General features: G+C 39.2%; 1 protein-coding gene across 1 annotated transcript; it reads right to left on the bottom strand.

The window, feature by feature from the left end:
- Nucleotides 1-487: 487 nt before the first annotated feature.
- On the bottom strand, nucleotides 488-12,953 carry LOC124139988 (meprin A subunit beta-like). Its single transcript, XM_046507302.2, has 12 exons — nucleotides 12,868-12,953; nucleotides 12,649-12,676; nucleotides 12,016-12,051; nucleotides 11,757-11,800; nucleotides 11,164-11,239; nucleotides 8,822-8,957; nucleotides 5,094-5,269; nucleotides 3,732-3,965; nucleotides 3,300-3,326; nucleotides 2,807-2,953; nucleotides 1,702-1,946; nucleotides 488-655 (listed from the first exon to the last, which is right to left on the bottom strand). Exons 1-12 carry the CDS (start codon nucleotides 12,910-12,912, stop codon nucleotides 548-550), a joined length of 1,302 nt encoding a protein of 433 aa, XP_046363258.2. The 5' UTR covers nucleotides 12,913-12,953; the 3' UTR covers nucleotides 488-547.
- Nucleotides 12,954-16,882: the final 3,929 nt, after the last annotated feature.

The raw sequence follows: 16,882 nt of genomic DNA, 5'->3' as shown, positions 1-16,882 counted from the left end.
ATAATTGTAACTACACAAAACAACACTACAGGTTGTCAGGTAACAATATAAATCATTCAAGCTACCACAAAAATGGCTTTACCTCTACTTTACCTGACCAAACTTAACTTCACCAGACTGCATGGAAAGAGATGAATAAGTTCACTACCATTTCAAGTTTGTTGAAAAAAAACATGAAGCGGGGTAGAATGTGCAGTGCTAACAAAAAATATTCGTTCAATTCCGTTTAAAACTACATGTGTATTTTATTTTCACATTCCCTTTCAGAGAATTGGACAGTGAGTTTACCTCGAAGAAATGCGCGTTTACGAGCGTAAAATCTATTAAGGTGATTAATTGCAGTGAAATAACTTAACAACATGTACAGTTTGGAAAGATCGTAGAAATAAAAACAACGATCTCGCGAAAGAGAAAACTACAGCTGTGTTTCTTTAGTTACTGACGCAAATAAAGCCAGTCACAATACAAATAAAACATAAATGTTAAATCAGATCATATTTTTATTGTAAACTTCGATTCATCAATTACACAAGGCGATACAGTCTGTTCAACCAATGATGCCACCCCCGCTTGGACAAGCACCAGTGTGAACTGCTATGTCATCCAAAGCAATGTCACTCTTGGACCCTGAGCCAATGATGCCCTCAAACTGAAACTGGTAAAGAAAAAGAAAACGCAAATAATTGTTTTGAACTTTTCTATTGGCGTCGGGTAAAATTCTTTAGGGAATACATGTAAACACAATTAATAATATTTATAAATATTATGCATTATTCAGAGTTGCGTATGTTATGATATCATATGAAATACATTGCGTCTTATGTTCCCATGACAACTGAACTCGCCAGGTGAGTAGTTACTGTACTAAATCGAGTTTTCTTGATGCGATATTCATGCCGTCATGCTTTCTTTAATGAAACTTGAAACAAATCCAGGAATGGGATTGGCTGGCCGCCGTCTTGTAAAACCCATAAAAGTCGACCGAACGGCCTGTACAGACAAGGTGACGTCATAGTGTTTAATATGACGTCATCTGCTTGGCACGTCATAATTGACCCTGTTAACATTTTGAGTTACCATACCGAGCCCACTGGCGCTCACACAAACATATTTTACTGAAAATGCATCTCAAAACAAGCAAGTTACATGCGTCACTAGCGGAGTGTACTGGATTTTACGGGCTGAATGTAGAGGGGAATGTCCGAGTAACTCTCCATTCCTTAAAAATAATGGAGCAGAGGCCCCGCAGGGGCCGAGGCCCATTATTTCTAAGGAATGGAGAGTTACGAGGATATTCCCCTACTTAAAACTCATCCCTACTTTTACACTTTGACAAAATATTCTGTAGTTGAAAATATTTGAAAAATTCAAATGCTGCTTCAAGATAATGTACAGTTGACAAGCAACTCTCCATTCCTGAAAAATAATGGAGCGGTCAAACAATAGAATGACGTCACAGATGTGTTTTAATGGCCTGTAGAGCACGAGGCGGAAGGTCACATGTAAATCAAAGTATTTATACGCAGTGAAAAGTCTGGACGATTCCCTTGCTTTGAATACCGCTAAATAAGCTGTGAACGTTTTTCAACTGTTCAGATTGCGTCTTTTACACCAATACACACATATAATTTTGCGAAATTATGTAAAAGATTTATCTTAACTCTACTTCCAAACACGACGTGTTAAGCTTCTATGTATTACCTGGAATGAGTCATGAGAGGTGTATGGGACTTCCGCCTTCTTCCAGAGGTCGCCGTGGTCTCCGCTGATTGTATGGATGTTCTGTACATGTGTACCACGGGCAACTCTCAGGTACACTTTGCCCTCTTCGGGGCCATACATATGGTAGTAGAAGGTCACACAGTACGTCCCTGCCGGATACTGCTTGGAAGCCATGACGGCTGTGTAGTGACTATGATGCGAGGCTTCCATGTAGATGTAGTAACCTGGATGTAGACGTAGTGATTGCAGGTACAACTTGTAGGGATGAGTGAGGTTAACGCCACTTTGCACAGTATTTTAATCACGACATGTCAGATTAATGTGGGAGGAAGCCCGAAATGATGCCGATCCTTGGGTTGTTCCTGGGGGAAACCCACGAGCACTGGTTTGGCGATGACAAACCAAGAAGCATAATCAGGGAGAACATGTTTCTCAAACTCAGGATTATAGGTTTCTGACACGCCCGAGAGACAAAACACTGGACTTCGGACACGTAGGCTAACCCCTTTTCGTGAACACCAGGGACCACTTGCACAAAACGTTCTTAGCGCTACGACTATTGTTAGCCTATGTTAAAGTATGGGAGTTAAGATCATCTTAGCGGTAAGATCGATTTGTGCAAGTTGGCCCTGGTGTCATCATACAGTTTGATTTTCAGTGATCCGTTCATACAAATTCACCGCTAATTTTCCCTTCAACGCATTCTACCCACGCATTCTCTGGTGTTGGCATCTTATATACGTTTGATGGGCGTTAATTATGTACGAATAGTAATAAAATTAGTAAAAGTGAGTATAATTTTACGCCGCTTTGATACTTGTGACAAACAAGGATACGTCTCATTTATTGCACCCACGTGAGATGAACCTTGATATTTGATGTGCCAATGCTTTAATTTGTCTCCTCGCCAAGTGCCCCTCAAAACTGTGATAAAGTATGAATGTTTCATAATCATACACTGAATGTCGGATGTTGGAGCTCTTGTTCCTTATTCCTATTGTTTAAAATGATTGATTAATTAGTATTTTGCATCACAATAAGATACTTCTGTGTGAATGTTGTAACAGATGGTCTCTGACTTCACCTTCATAACTGAGGCTGTGGTCATAGTTTGGTCCAGTTCTTCCACTTGGAGTTCTGCCCTTCCTTCGTACCCAGTTCGTGCGGTCACTGCCAAGATTCTGCCAGTCACACATGCCCGATTGGAATGTACACGAATCGCTGTAAACCTCTGCAGGACAGAAATACATCTCATTAACCATGAGACCCGTGAAGATTCCGGGGTAGAATAGGTCTTCAGCAACCGATGCTTGCCGTAAAAGGTGACTATGCTTGTCGTAAAAGGCGACTAACGGGATCGGGTGGTCAGGCTCGCTGACTTGGTTGATGCATGTCATCGATTCCAATTGCATGGATCGATGCTCGTGATATAAATCACTGGATTGTCTGGTTGAGACTCGATTATTTTACAGACCGCCGTCATATAGCTGGAATATTGCTGAGTGCGGCGTTAAACAACAAACCAAACCAAACCAAACCAAACCAACACCATAGTGAAAGGAATAAACCAGACTAACTTGGAGTGCCGACAGTTGGTGGCATATCTGGAAAAGGAAAGAGGTGAACAACTATGTAAAATAGCGAAGGCAGGGTATCATGTATGACTGTGAAGGTATCATGCTTGACTTCAAAATGCAATGGATAATTTCCTCGATTTACCAGGTTATGTTAATACATCCATTGTTACTTATAAATTATTGCAAATTATTATCATGATGAATTTGCTACCAGGGATTCGTTTTGGGCTACACATAGCCATTCAATCAAAGTACTCCCTGGAGTAAGAGAAATTCTGTTCTGAGTCAGTTATGAGAGAGAGAGTTCAAGAACGTGACTCACTCCCCAAATAAAGCTATGTCGGCAAATGGATCCAGGGTTTCAAAAGTTACCCTCAATGATAGATGTGACTGCCATACACGCATTTAACTTAAGTACTGTTTTACACATACATGAACTGCCCCTCGGTATGCAACCGTAGAGGATCTGGATCTTCTTGATGTCAAGCGTGCTGAGACGGATTCTCTGACCAATGAAAACACCTGGCTGCTTCGTAATGATGGTTGGTTTGTTGTCGTCCTTAGAGAACTCGTATGCGTTGTAATGCATGATCGAATCATAGTCGTATGGAACACCGAAAGAGTCCAATTCAGAACTAGGATGGGCTTTGAAATTATGTTCTTTTCCTGAAAAAAAATAGATAAGACACATATTGGTAATTGTACTACAATTCTTTTTACAATTTTTTTTATCAGGCATGGATATTGATATAACAGTGTTGAAAATGCATGTGCTATGTTACATGGGTTACAATTTATTCAACATTCATGGATATCTTTATCTTAAGTTTGTTTGCGTGAAATTAATACAAACTATTCATTAGTTACGGTGAGATATAATAACATAACAATACTTATTGATATATATTACGTGAGGGTTAAACACGAATAGCTTTCGTGAGGATTTCGGGTTAGAATATAGATCCTCAGCAACCAACGATTGGTTGGTTTGTTGTTTAACGCCGCACTCAGCAATATTCCAGCTATATGACGGCGGTCTATAAATAATCGAGTCTGGACCAGAAAATCCAGTGACTGATATCATGAGCATCGATCCACGCAATTGAATCGATGCCATACATCAACCAAGTCAGCGAGCCTGACCACCCGATCCCGTTATATAGCTGGAATATTGCTGAGTGCGGCGTTAAACAACAAACAAACAAACAAAGCATACCGATCATTGCATGCGTAAATTGCATAAGTAAGAAATTCGTCACTGCATGAAACTTCACTTCATAACCTCCATCAAACAATTCTGTAGAAAAAAGTATCAACAGGACGAATCTGAGGCCCCTCTTAAATCCCATTACATCCTCTTAAGTAATATGCACCGCATACAGAAATATTATAAAGGCATTCAATATCTTCACAAATGTCTCGTAAAGAAACTTTGTGTAAAAAAATCCATAAAATGGAAAACATATTTTAGAAGGAGTAATATCGTTAGAGGACTGGACAAATCAAACTATAACAGCAACCCTTCGGGTGCACTGTGTAAACTAGGCTCCAATGGTTTCAATTCAAAATTCTACATCACGCCCCACCTACTGATAGCAGATTATTCAAAATCGGATATGTAGGGAATAATACATGTAGCCATTGTGAAACAGACATAGAAACGACTGAATTATTTCCCATGATTGTCAGTGATGCCTAGGACTTTTTTCCCGGTAGTGTGTAACTGGAATATTGCCGAGTGTGTTGTTAAATTAAACATTAAGCAAACCAATAAATAAATAAATAATGACAAACCCGACTCTATGTTATTCCACACGATGGTGATGTACTGGTCCCGGGTCGTCTCTGACTGCTCATGCCAGAAACCCAGTGCATGGATGAACTCGTGCATGATTGTTCCCTTCCTGTAGCATCCGTTACTGATTGTTACAATCTGCTTCCCACCTGCACGTCCAATATGTGAATGGCATCTGCAAACGTAGAATATTGACAGATATTATCCCACTTAGTGAGGTGGATTTAACGCCGCTTTGAACAGCATTTCATTTTGAAGGAAAGCTCGATGCAGAACCAAGAGGTTTAAAAAGAGGTTTGGTAAAGACCATCAGAGCAGTCATGATCATTATCAGAGTCAGTCTTGAAACTGTTCCCAGGTTCATGGGATCTTGTCGACAGGGCGACATTTCTCCCAACACATGATACTTACTGCTTTCGTGATTCTTCATTATATAACTCTTTGTAATTGTTTAAAAAGTTATTTCTTATTGTTTTAAAATTATCTCAATTATTAATCGGTATATGTTCCTCTTAACGGATGCGAACACTGATCCTCAAAATGTTCGGTTCTTTTTCAACCAACAAGAACCAATTACGAATGAAATACGTTAACCACTTTCATATAAATCATGAAAAGTGATTTTGGTATCTTCATACACTGTGATAGACAAATTAGTGACGTCACTAACGGCCACTTCTTTCAATTAAAGACGCAGCACAATGTAATTTCAAACCGGTCATAAGTGTATGTGCTGTTTATTTTAAGTATTGCAAAGCACTCCAGCGTAAGCAATAATGCAAGACGATGCTTTTAGCTCCCACACACTGTCAGGTTCTAAGGTAAAAAGCATTCTTAATCAAATGCTTGAATATATTTTCTTTCCATCTTCCCATCGGCAAATTGCGGCAAATTAAAACTGGATTTTGACAATGAAATTTAAACCTAATGTATATTAGTTTTCCCATTGGGAATAGCGGTGGCTGTAGGTGGTCAACACATATTAGAAAGTTATAATAGTTGCAATGTGTTGAGTGTGATTTGGACATTCTTTGTTTTAATAGTGCTGAATATTGTGATCGAAACAAGTGGGACAAAATGTTTATATTGCCCAGCGTCGTTAGGTTGGCTTAGTGCTGATTTCTAAAATGCTGGCCCACCCATTTTCTGTCATAGTCATATCAACAGGAGCTCACATCAATAAGTTGTCAATTAACTTCATTAGGTGTGCTTACTGAAGACTATGTGGGACCACTTTCTGTATATAGTGATCGAAATGTGCCATGGGCCGACATTTGACTAACCTTAGTGTGCCCATTTAAAAAAAAATATATTGCATGGATATACAGCAACAGATATTATTATCGTTTCGCTAAATTGATGGGAAATGTCTTTAAAATATATTTCGTGTGACGTGAATTCCACGATAGGTACACAAAATCTATAAAATGTGAATAGCGTCACAAGCTAATCACTCACGTTCCCTAACATAATTTTGCAAAATGTGTTACAAAGCAAGTTCCAAATTAGATTTCAAGAGGCAATAGCACTGCATTTTTCAATATGACACATCAATCTTATCATAAAAGTCGTAGTTCATATGAACAGGAAAATTGTGTGTAATCTTGGATTGAACTTGGACACGAGACAAGCCAATGATCGATGAATTCAAGTCTTTTCCGGAACGTTCTACCATACCAGGAGTGACTCAGGAATCTTCATTAACCCACGACCTAGTTTTGTGATGTTCGAAAATGTTATGATTTTGGACGTAGTACATATCCTTCACAGATACCTTTCACCTTCGATTAGACCAGAAGAGTTTAATAGCTCTCCTCTCGAACCACCGATACTGCGGTTTCGCCATGATGTGGGTATCGTTTAGGCGCCTGGAGCATGCAATAGCTGTATTGTGGTGCCCATCATTAAATGTTTTTAGTGGTTATTACAATCGTTGGAAATTTAAGATATATTTAAGCAAAACAAAAGTACTCATCTTTTTAAATCGTTCGTCCAAAAAAGAATATAGATTTATTTTACAGGGTGCAGCACTAGATATTGTCAAAAGCTATATATATATTTTGGGATATATTTTACCTGTAATGATCGGTTTTGTAAGACACAAAAGCGCCTTTGCGAGCAAGCCTCCAGAGCAATGTTTGTCGTTTTTACAAAGATTCGACAGTTGGAAATGTCCGTCGACTGTCAATTACATTTGTTTGGCCACATCATTCAACCAACATTATTATATGCCTCTGAAGTGTGGGGCATGGAAAAGTCAGTTATGATCATTGAAAGATTTCATTTGATATATTGCAAGCGTATACTTGATGTCAAACAGTCGACTCCAAACTTCATGGTTTATGGTGACTCTAGGCAAGATACCCACTAGAAATTATCATAATAACTAGAATGATTTTTATATTGGAGTAAAATCTTTACAATCACAAAAAAAGTTGGTGCATGTAGTACATGGGCTTATGTATAAGATGCATCAACGTATCAGTAATTATAACTTCCCACCTTTTACTTGTATTAAATCATGCTTGCCGTAAATGGCGACTATGCTTGTCGTAAAAGGCGACTAACGGGATCGGGTGGTCAGACTCGATGACTTGGTTGATGCATGTCATTGTATCCAAATTGCATGGATCGATGTTCATGATGTCAATCACTGTATTGTCTGGTCCAGACTCGATTATTTACAGACCGCCGTCATAAAGCTGGAATTTTGCTGAGTGCGGCGTAAAACAACAAACCAACCAACCAACCAACTTGCATTAAAACTATACTGGAGAGCACGGGGTTAAATTATGTTTTGCTGTCTCAGTCGTTTACTAGCAGTTCATGGTTGAAGTATAAAGTTAAAACAGCTGTGATGGATCAATATTATCAACACTGGACACGAGAGATGACCTTCTCTTCAAAAGGTTTTTATTATTCTATTTTCAAGCAGTTACACATCATTGAACCTATTACCACTGCCTGAAAACTTAAGATTATGTTTAACGCGATATAGATTAGGTAATCGTCAGGTAATCCGAATAGAAACTGGTCGATGGTACAGTGTACATATAGAGGAAATAGAATCTGTACCTTATGTAATCTTGAAATAGGTGACGAGTTACATGTCATGTTATATTGCCCTAACTTAAATGTCCTCAGAAATCGATATCTAACAAAATATTATTGCGAATACTCCTCAATTGAAAAATATATATCACTAATTTCTATACAATATAGGCCTATCCTTATAAACTTGTCCAAGTATATCAATGCATCAATGAAATTGTATAAATACTACTACTAGTATATATTTATATATCTGTATATGCTCACACATACAATGTATATATCTTATTATACTTTTATTATTACTATTATTATTATTACTAACATAACTGTATGTATATGTGTACATATGTATATATATTCTCTTTGTATGACATGTGATTTATGGGAAAAAACTTGACTTGACTTGATTTGACTTTACAAACAATAACAAAAATTCTATCTATTAAAATAGTTTCACGTATTGATGTTCTTCCACGTTCCTAATGCCTATCAAATACTTCTTCCGTTTTTACCGCTGCGTACAACCGGAATATTTAAACGAATCGAACAGTGCAGAATGGCTAGAGTTAAGTCTGTTGGAGTAATTATTCACACTGACAATCTAAAAGAAAGAACTAATGTTGTCTTTCTGAAATGAAGCGCTCATTAAGATAAAAATACCAATAACACAAACCCTGATCCTGAAGCGACTTCGACATAGTCATGTTGGTTGGTGCGGGGAACGTAGGTGATGCAAGGTTTTCCATTGACTCGGGTGTCATTTTCAATCTCCTTCATAGCATTCACAATGGTCTCTTTGGTTGCATCACCTACAGTGGGAGGTTCACGTATATGCAAGATGTACATCGTTACGATGAGGAAAACAGCAAAGGCGATTTGAAGCTTTCGATAAAATCTGGATGGTCATGCATGAGTGATTAAAGTAGTGCTGTATGCTTCAATGATTAGTGATTTGAGTATTTTTGTATATATTTGTGTGTCATACAAACTGATTTTATAATATATGTAGCATACATGTGCATCCAAAGGCAAAGATTATATGACATGATTTCTCAGCATCTCAACTGTTCATGAGAGAGGTCAAAGAGTTTTTGGTAAGTAGCTGGTATGATCTTCACCTCTTGGGGTCAACAAAATGGCGGACAGAGTCCCATATACAAAGAGTTTCAAGACAAGTTCCTGCAGCGTTATTGGTGGATGGAGAAAAACGGCATAATGATCTTATCGGACACATATTCAGTGGGAGTTACGTCGGGTGGGTTTGCCAGCCAAGGTAACCTCTCCACACGTTATTCTGTTGAGGATGTTACTGGACCCGTGAAGATCAGGGGTAGAATAGGTCTTCAGCAACCCATGCTTGCCATATGCTTGTCGTAAAAGGCGACTAACGGGATCGGGTGGTCAGGCTCGCTGACTTGGTTGATGCATGTCATCGATCCCAATTGCGTGGATCGATGCACATGTTGTCAATCACTGGATTGTCTGGTCCAGACTCAATTATTTACACAGACCGCCGTCAAATAGCTGGAATATTGCGGCGTTAAACAACAACCAACCAACCAACTTGAGGATGTTACTGCTTTGTAACTGCAATGTGTTGTCGTGTTGATAATACATTTCTTGCCCGCGTTCTTTTCCTCTAGAATGGGGAAACATCTGGACACGGGACTTATCAGACGACAGTGAGCTATATCGACTTGCCACCAAGAAAACCTGTTGGCTGTCCCACGTGAGCCTGAGATGTCGGGACCGCCTCAGTGGTCCACAGGTAGAGCGGAAAGACGGGGTTTGATCCCCGCTTCGTCATAACAAAAGACGTTAAAGATTGTACTTATTATTACCTTGCCTGGCGCTCGGCATTAAGGGGCTAAAACAAGGACTAGTCTGCTCAGTATACATGAGTGGGTTAATCATGTTAAACTTCGGCAAGGTATCTCAGTGTGCTAGCACTATAAAATAGGCATTAGGCCGGACTAGTAGAAGCAGCCACACAAACACGTGCATGCACACGACGTTAAACCATATTTCATCTCACATCACCTCAAATGTCAGTCGACTCCGCTTGTTGCCTGACACGACATCTTATATACTACTTAGACGACGTCGGACGTCGTCCCGGCTATCAGTGTGGCTGGCTGAAAGTGGTTTCGGCGATGGTAAGTTTGAATCCATCTGTTGTGACTTTGAGACGTTACAGTGTTCTATCGTTAAAGGAAGCCATCAGGTGGTAGGCTGGAACACCTAAAGTACACCTTATTGCGTCCCAGTGGTGTTCCATTTCTGTGCAATACGCCGGTGTTAGAACTTATTTCCAAACAAACCCAGTGGCATTTGACATTGAGTTTCTGGTATCCATAGTGTGCTTCTGGGACATGGAAAAGCATGCAAACCTATCTCACGCCACAGAATTGTTATTTTGTTTTGTTTATTTGTTGTTTTGCACTCAGCAATATTCCAGCTTTATGACGGCGGTCGGTATATAATCGTGTCTGGACCAGACACTCCAGTGATTAACATAATGAGCATCGATCCTCGCATTTGGGACACGATGACCTGCATCAACCAAGTCAGCGAGTCTGACCACCCGATGCCGTTATTCGCCTCTTACAACAAACAAAGTCGTCTTTTACGGCAAGCATAGGTTGCTGAGGATCTATTCTACCCCGGATCTTCACGAGTCTCTCACGCCTCAGAGGTCACATTTATGCGTGGCATCGTTGTAAAGCATTCACATACAGCTGCAGACTAATGTTTTACTATCTTTGTAATATCGAGAGTTAATGTAAGCATTACATACGTGAATTCATACACAGTTTCGCGTATTATATATCCATTCTCCTGTATGAACTAGCCTCCATGCTCAATGGCCAATGTATGCCGTTTTTGGTTTAGTTCTATCATTCTATTTCACATCTATAATAATTTATTCAAGGTCAGTTAAAGCAAAACATGTCACAATAACCTTTGCCTGTTGGTAAACATTATGACTAGTGATATATAATTTCATTAACCTACTGTAATGACTGGAAATGGTATAAGGTATTACTCCATGCGGCCAAGTTTCGCTGAGATCTTTTACTCCGTTCCTGTCCTGAAAATGAAAGAAATGTCCACATCATGTTCACTCATACATTGTGGTTGCATTAAAAATCACATTCAATTAGGGTTGTGCATTGAACATCCATATACACATATATATTCATTTATTCTACATCAAAAAGTAGGCAGGATAGCTTAGTGGTTAAGCCTTTGTTCGCTATGGTTCGAATCCACGGATTGGAATGAAATCCACGTATGCCCCACCGTTAGACCCGTGAAGAATCGGGTTAGAATAGGTCTTCCAACAAGCCATCCTTGCCGTAAAAGGCAGCTGTTCTTGTCGTGAGAGGCGAATAACGGGATCGGGTTGTCATGACTCAATGATTTGGTAGATGCATGTCATCGTATCCCAATTGCATGGATCGATGCCCATGATGTCAATCTCTGGATTGTCTGGTCCAGACTCCATTATTTACAGACCGCCGTCATATAGCTGGAAAATTGCTGAGTGCGGCTTTCACCATATATATATGGATATGCTGAGAAAAGACACAAAAGAATACACTTACGAAAGGATTATTTCCATCAAGATCAATGTCACCCTCAAAGAGTCCTACAATCAAAACACATGCTATATTCTATTCTATGTTGACACATTTGTACAATATATTGCACGACATATATTCATAGTTAATACTTATTTTTAGCTTTTATATTATTTTATATTAATTACTACAAAGGCGATTGTAATTTGCTGTGACATCATTTTAACACCATGGAAACGAATGTACATGTATGTCTTGCTGAAAGTATACGCTAAATATTTACCAGCCACACTTTCAACATTGAAATGGTTTGGCTCATCTGGAAAGAGAAAGAAAGTAATCAGAACAAAAGACTTTGGATCACTCATACAGAGCATTGCTGGAATTTAAACTTTATATTTCATATGTTGTACTTTAGAAACTTGTGAGTGAAAAACCTCGTTCAAACTTTGATAAAACTAAGACTTGTTTGATAATAGTTAATCGGTATTTACGTTTACATTCCCCTACTCTGCTACGATTCTGCAGCATAAAATTGAAATATACAGAAAGAAAAATAGTTCATTGATGTCACACATTTTTAAAATAAAAAATACATTTTAAAAAACAATTTAGCGCAAATGTCCGGCCATATACCTACGCAAATACGTAGTTAGCGCCTATAATGATTGCACTCACAAATTGGTCACTCTGGAATTTGGTCAGGAATGCTTATTGGGCGCGTAATACAGCAAATGCGATATCAGTAAAACTCATTAACAAACCATAGTAAATTAGTTTGCCGACATTTTAGCTAAATTTAAATTTAATGAGTCAATAACAAAACATCTAATTAATTTAAGCTATAGAACATGCAATTGGTATACTTTTATAGACAATTCCTTCTTTTTCCCCGCTTTACTACTTGGGAACTTACCGATATCCAAATTTGCTGGAGCCCCAACCTGGATATGAAACAAATACGAATCACTGTAGTTGACGGTTTAACCGAAATTTATGTATTCTAACCATATACACATGTAAATATTATGATATCGATTGCTAAATCAGCACATATGATCTTTCAATACGATATTGCAATATTACAACATCCAATGTTGTAATATAATATAGTACATTGTTATGTACAACTCACTATAAAGGGGACACCAAATACACATAGCCAGACACTGGTCCACATCTTGACGGGGCTAGCTCCTTGGGCTATGTGACTAAACCTGCCTGTTGGGAGATAAGGATGAATTTGTACAACTAGATAACGTTTTAACGCCTCCCATTAACGCCTTAATTTCCATAAACGTATACCTGGTTTATGAATTGACGTGTCCCTAAAAACATTGAATATTTTGCATGTAGGCATTTTATGTGGAGCACCGTGTAGGAAAGGATGCACTTGCCTCCAGTGCAATTCACCTGCAATGTAGTTAGTTTCTGGTACAGTTCGCCTACAGTTCGCACTCATTTGGTTTAAACATATTTTTATTTTAAAAGAAATCTGAAACTTGCTTATATAAATACCTATCAGGTACCTAACAGCTTGGTATACACAAGATAGCGCCAAACATATGTACAAAGTGCACAAATGAAATAAACTGGGCGGCAAAAGAAAGTATAGGTCAAGTTCCATGATCGATAAAAATAACAAGAAGAAGTTTTGTTGTGAATTATAATATAATCTAAGGAGGGGTAACAAATGATTGATCAACCACAGTTTGAATGAAATTGTGCAATCACAGGTAATGTAAGCTCAAGGTAAACAATGGTGGGGTAAGAAATTTCATTTTCAAAAGTTGTCTGAAATGTCACAAAAAATTGTCAGACACACTACAAGTTCATTGTCGACACAGTAGCCTTCAATAGCGTGTATGACCTTCAGCTGCCTCAATGCATGCTGTGATACGCCGCCTCATCGATGACGTCAGTCTTCTGATGACGTGGACTGGAATCCGTTGCCACTCGTCTCTCAGGGCCTGCTGCAATTCTTGTCTGTTGACGGGAGGCTGATGGCGTGCTCTGATCTGTCTGTCAAGATGGTCCCACAGATGTTAAATAGGATTCATATCGGGTGAGTGGGCAGGCCAGGGCAAAGCGTCAACGTTCTGCTGGTTTAGAAAGTTCCGAGTCAGTCTTGCAGTATGGGGCCTTGCATTGTCGTGTTGAAACAATGTCCCCTGCTGTTGGTTTTGTAAGAACGGAAGCACAACTGGCTGCAACACTTGACCTCTGTACTGCACAGCGTTCAGGTTTCCCTGTATAATCACTAAATCAGTCTTCTGATCACCACAAATACCGCCCCACACCATGACACCTCCTCCGCCAAAAAGGATGGACCTCTCGAATACACGCCGGAGCCAAATGTTCCCCTCTGCGTCGATAGCTCGTGCTCCGCCGTCATTTCGAAACAAGTTAAACCGACTTTCATCAGTAAACAGCATTCGACGCCAATTTCTCACTTGCCAGCGTCGAACCTGCCTAGCCCATCGCAGTCTCAGGCGTCGATGTTGAGTACCATTCCTCGGAAAGGACGATACGCTCGGATTCCAGCAGCACGAAGTCGTCGTAGTACTGTACGTTGGCTAATGGGATGTCCCAACGCTGTTGCTGCCGTCGCCGTCGCCGTTACGAATCTGTTTCGCAGGTGAATGAACCGTATCTGACCGTCTTCCAGTGGTGTTGTCACTCGGGGTCGTCCGATTCTAGGCATGTCCTGTGTCCTCCCTGTCTGCCTGTACCGTTGAATCAGCCTGGCTACTGTCAATGGTGTACGACCAAACCTTCTGGCAATTTGGACCTGTGTTGCCCCCATTTCGGCCATACCGATGGCTCTCTCTCTCTGCTCCTGTGACAGTCGTGGCATTTCTCTTGTGGGCTATCATCACGTGTGGTTATACCCTGCAGACGAACGCATTTATACAGCTAACATGCACGTGCAGTTTATGCCACAGGCGGGAAACCTGTTTCACCATCTTTTTGTCATCGCACGAGCGCCGTCAAAGGTGGCGCGTTCGGGTGAGGTGTTTTTTGGTACCTGTTCCTGGGCAGTCATATTCCCAATAACCACTTTCCACTAGTTATCGACGTTTTTAGGAAAATTACAAATTGCCAACCTATACTTTCTTTTGCCGCTTAGTTTACATCAAAACAATATATTGAAGTCAGTGGTGTCTGTGAAATATAATAATGCCGTTTTCCTTTCTATATGTCTACAATTAGATCTACTTTCTTTTGACAATGAAGCAGTGAACTGATTGAAGGATGTTTTATGTTTGTAGAACTTCTGACCGAACTATCGTCATGCAATATTGTTTTGAAGTCATACCAATGATTTAAAATAAATAGTATTTCTGATATTGTCGTATTTTTGACAGGTAAAGAAAAGGTGGATTGCATCTTCAAAATGATACCCGCGAGTGCAGTCTGGTATTTGAGTGAGTGAGTATGATTTAACGCCGCTTCCAGTAACAACACGGCGGCGAACACCAGAAGTTGGCTTCACACATTGTACCCATGTGGGGAATCGAACTTGGCCTTCAACCTGACGACCGAAACTCTTTAACCACGTGGCTACCCCACTGCCCCAGTCTCGTATGTGTGATACATGACGCCTGAGCTTATCAGCGTTTACGTCGCTGCAGCCGAGCCTGGGGCGATAGTGCACAATTTGGTATAATTTAGAACCTTATTCTCAGTTATTTTAGTTATTCGTATCCGTATCAGAAATGATTTGGCATAGGTCTGGGGTCTACATTTGATTGCCTGTAAGTTAGATGTCATTCTAAGGTTATAATTGCTATAATAAGAGACTTGACTTGGAATCACATCGTTAAGATATTCAGGTAAAATACCCTTTTTTATTTTGTGAAATGTAATCAAATTGAAGCGGTGTCTTCTTTCTAAAATTTAAAGATTGAAACAATTTTTTAAAATAATTTTTGGCATGACGGGTACCACGAAGTTCAACAACAAATAGTTCTCAATGCTTCCAAATGTAAATGCTCGAGTAACAATGATTGTTCGCGTGTAGAATTGTCCCAAATATGTCAACAGTAGTCGAAGAGAGGCAGGACAAAAGGTGTGTACATAATCTCAAGCGTTATTTTTTGTTAGTCTGTACTTTAAACTCCTGAAGCGGTTGATCAATGGACTATTTTTTAAAATACTTTCGTTGATTGTATTTTCCATGAATATATGTAATTCCTAAATGTTTATGTCTTTGTACTTCATTATTGAGAGTACCCTCCATGTATGAATTTGGTCTTACATCGGAATCGACTTTCCGACTGAATGTTACACAGTAATTTTGGTCTTATCGGGGGTGCATCCTACATGTACTTGCCATTTTCTAACCGAGTATAATTCTTTTGCCAACTCGTTCTTGATACAATTTGCTGCAGAGATTTAATCGTCAATGATAACTATTATGGACGTGTCGACTGCGTATGTTACTCTCTATGCCTTTAAAACTGGTTTATATGAACAATAAAGAGCAGTGGTCAAAGGACCGACCCTTGGTGAAACCCAGCTTGTTCAAGTATTGAATCTGAGCTATAACCATTAATGACTACTTTTCGGAATCTATTTTTTAAATAACCTTTGAACCATTTCAGAAGATCAACTTGGATGCCCCAAGTATTGAGTTTATGAATGATATCTTTATGCCATACTCTTTCAAAAGCTTTGCATACATCGCAAAATACGCCCTTCGTCTAATGTCCTAGCAACAAAATTATATATAGGTACGTGCGTTAACATGATGTTCTGTCACCAGGCATGAATCCCGATTGTAAATTTGCCATTATTTCGTTTTCCCTGAAGAAGTTAGACATTTAATGTTTGAAAATACAATTTTGAAAAATATTGGCTAAGCAACCTGTACGTGCTACGGGTTTACAGTTTGAGCATTCATGTACATCGTCTTTTTTTATGAATTGGCATTATTGATGCTTGTTTCCAAACTGACGGAAAAGTTATATTTTTAAGGGATAAGGTAAATAAATTAAGTCAAGATTGTTGCTAAACGAGTCGCAGTTAATTTAAGTAACTTGTTACCTATACCATCTGGCCCTGTTGCCTTAGTCGTATCGACAGAAAAAAGAATGATACGAACTTCTTCTAGAATTTAAATTCACAGATAGTAATTTATTGATTTA

Source organism: Haliotis rufescens, unplaced genomic scaffold (genome assembly GCF_023055435.1).
Source record: "Haliotis rufescens isolate VD_foot unplaced genomic scaffold, xgHalRufe1.0.p SCAF_20, whole genome shotgun sequence".
Taxonomy (NCBI): Eukaryota; Metazoa; Mollusca; class Gastropoda; order Lepetellida; family Haliotidae; genus Haliotis; species Haliotis rufescens.
Note: the sequence above shows the minus strand (reverse complement) of the source record. Positions and strands in the feature narration are given on the sequence as shown.